The sequence below is a fragment of the Mauremys mutica genome, chromosome 1 (genome assembly GCF_020497125.1).
Source record: "Mauremys mutica isolate MM-2020 ecotype Southern chromosome 1, ASM2049712v1, whole genome shotgun sequence".
NCBI lineage: Eukaryota > Metazoa > Chordata > Testudines > Geoemydidae > Mauremys > Mauremys mutica.
The window spans coordinates 281,084,963-281,086,690 of NC_059072.1; the positions used below are offsets into that span (position 1 = coordinate 281,084,963).

Sequence of the window (1,728 nt, forward strand, 5' to 3'; positions counted from 1 at the left end):
TCTACTATTGCCACCAGCTGAAAGTGCTACTCCTTTAGCTAAATAGCATGAACTCATGCTTTTAATTCTTACTGTAAGTGAGGTTTGAATCCAAGGTCCCTGAGCATGATAAGGCTCTATTGCTTGATGTGAAGGAGTAATTCCTTTAGCTGTTAGCAGAAAAACTCTTATCTTCTGATGTTGACCAGCCACTAGAGAGGAGCCTGCATGGGTTATATAAACAAAACTTTACACAACACAATATTGACCTCAGGAACTGCAGTATAGTATGGCATCAGTTTAGAAAGATTCAAAACAGGATTAGCTATTTATCAAGATAGAACCTGCACTTCTGATTGTATCCCTAATCAACATGAGTTATGAACCTCCATCCTTTAAGGTATAAATTAATAATCAAATGAATTCAGAACAGAAAACCATTGCCCTCTCTCTTTTCCCAATGCAATAGTATCACACCACAATCTTGTTGTTTCACTGGAGTGTTCATTTTCTTCTGAAGCATCTTGAATAGAATACAGTTGGAGACCTGGATTAATACAGGACAATATGGTGATTCCTTTGTTCCCAACAGGTGATGAAAATAGTGATATATTTTTACTTTAAATGTAGAATAGGATTTCCACTGTACGATCTATCTCCAGAAGCATTTTATATATCTGCATTCTGTGATCTGCATGTCAGTATTCATAGTCACTAGGTATATTTGCAAGAGTGTGGCCAAGATTTATATTTTAATGAAGATTTGTCCAGGAACTTTACAGTAAGGTTCAACCTACTGTTGACAGGGTGTGAATACAAGGTCATTTAGCTAATCTACACCATCCCAGAAAAGGCTCAAAAACTTGCTACAGAGTTCTGACTTTGTTTAATACAAAGAGTCTATAATCATCCAAATTAAACTCATCATCCAACACTTTCTCCTGTTTGCTCTTAAGCCTTCTGGGATCGCGTTTCCGTAACCTCGCTCTTCTTTCTGCCTCGGAAAGAGTGTTGACGTCTACAGGCATTGTAAGGATCCGCCTTGGCTCCTTATAGCGGATATGAATAGCAGATCCATCAGGCCTGACCAAGAGCACTGGGTAGGTCCTGCCATACGTCTGCCTCTGAATGCGGGCGATGGACGTCCTGTTGGAGTTATGTTGGCTGAGGGATGTATGCAGATGGCAAGCAAGGGGAGTAACCTGTGCATGGCATCCTGACGCAGCAAATATCTTTTCAGGCACATTTCTCTCAGGAATGACTAAATTAGGATGTAGAGCAACACTGATAGACAAAGAGATACATTTTTCTCCAGAGGGAGTGGAAGACATACTACATTATCTTTACATGATATTTAGAGGGAAGATTGCTCATTTTAGAATTCAGACAAACAACAATTTGAAAAGGTTGCTTGGTCTGCATAGTCATTTTGTCAAATAATTTTAGTTCACTAATTTCTTTAGGGACTACATCAGCTAACATTCCATTCAATACACATCCAGAGGGCAACCTTCTTGACTGCAGTTGTGCAAAACAGATTTGCCTGAATATCAATTTGCTGTCAATCTGTATGCCATTTCTGTAAACTACCTAAGCAATTGTGTGAGACCAAAAAGCATTTATTTTAATTTTCAGGATACATTCTATTCAGTTGATTTAATTATGATAAAAAATACTTTTTCATGACTAACAATTTGCTCAAAATATCATAGCTGGCCATTTTAAAATGTTGAATCTCTTGCCTATGCT

General features: G+C 38.0%; 1 protein-coding gene across 1 annotated transcript; it reads right to left on the bottom strand.

Annotated features, from left to right (window-relative positions):
- Positions 1-845: 845 nt before the first annotated feature.
- On the bottom strand, positions 846-1,310 carry LOC123359570 (39S ribosomal protein L55, mitochondrial-like). Its single transcript, XM_045001117.1, has one exon. It carries the CDS (start codon positions 1,308-1,310, stop codon positions 846-848), a length of 465 nt encoding a protein of 154 aa, XP_044857052.1.
- Between the last annotated feature and the right edge of the window lie 418 nt (positions 1,311-1,728).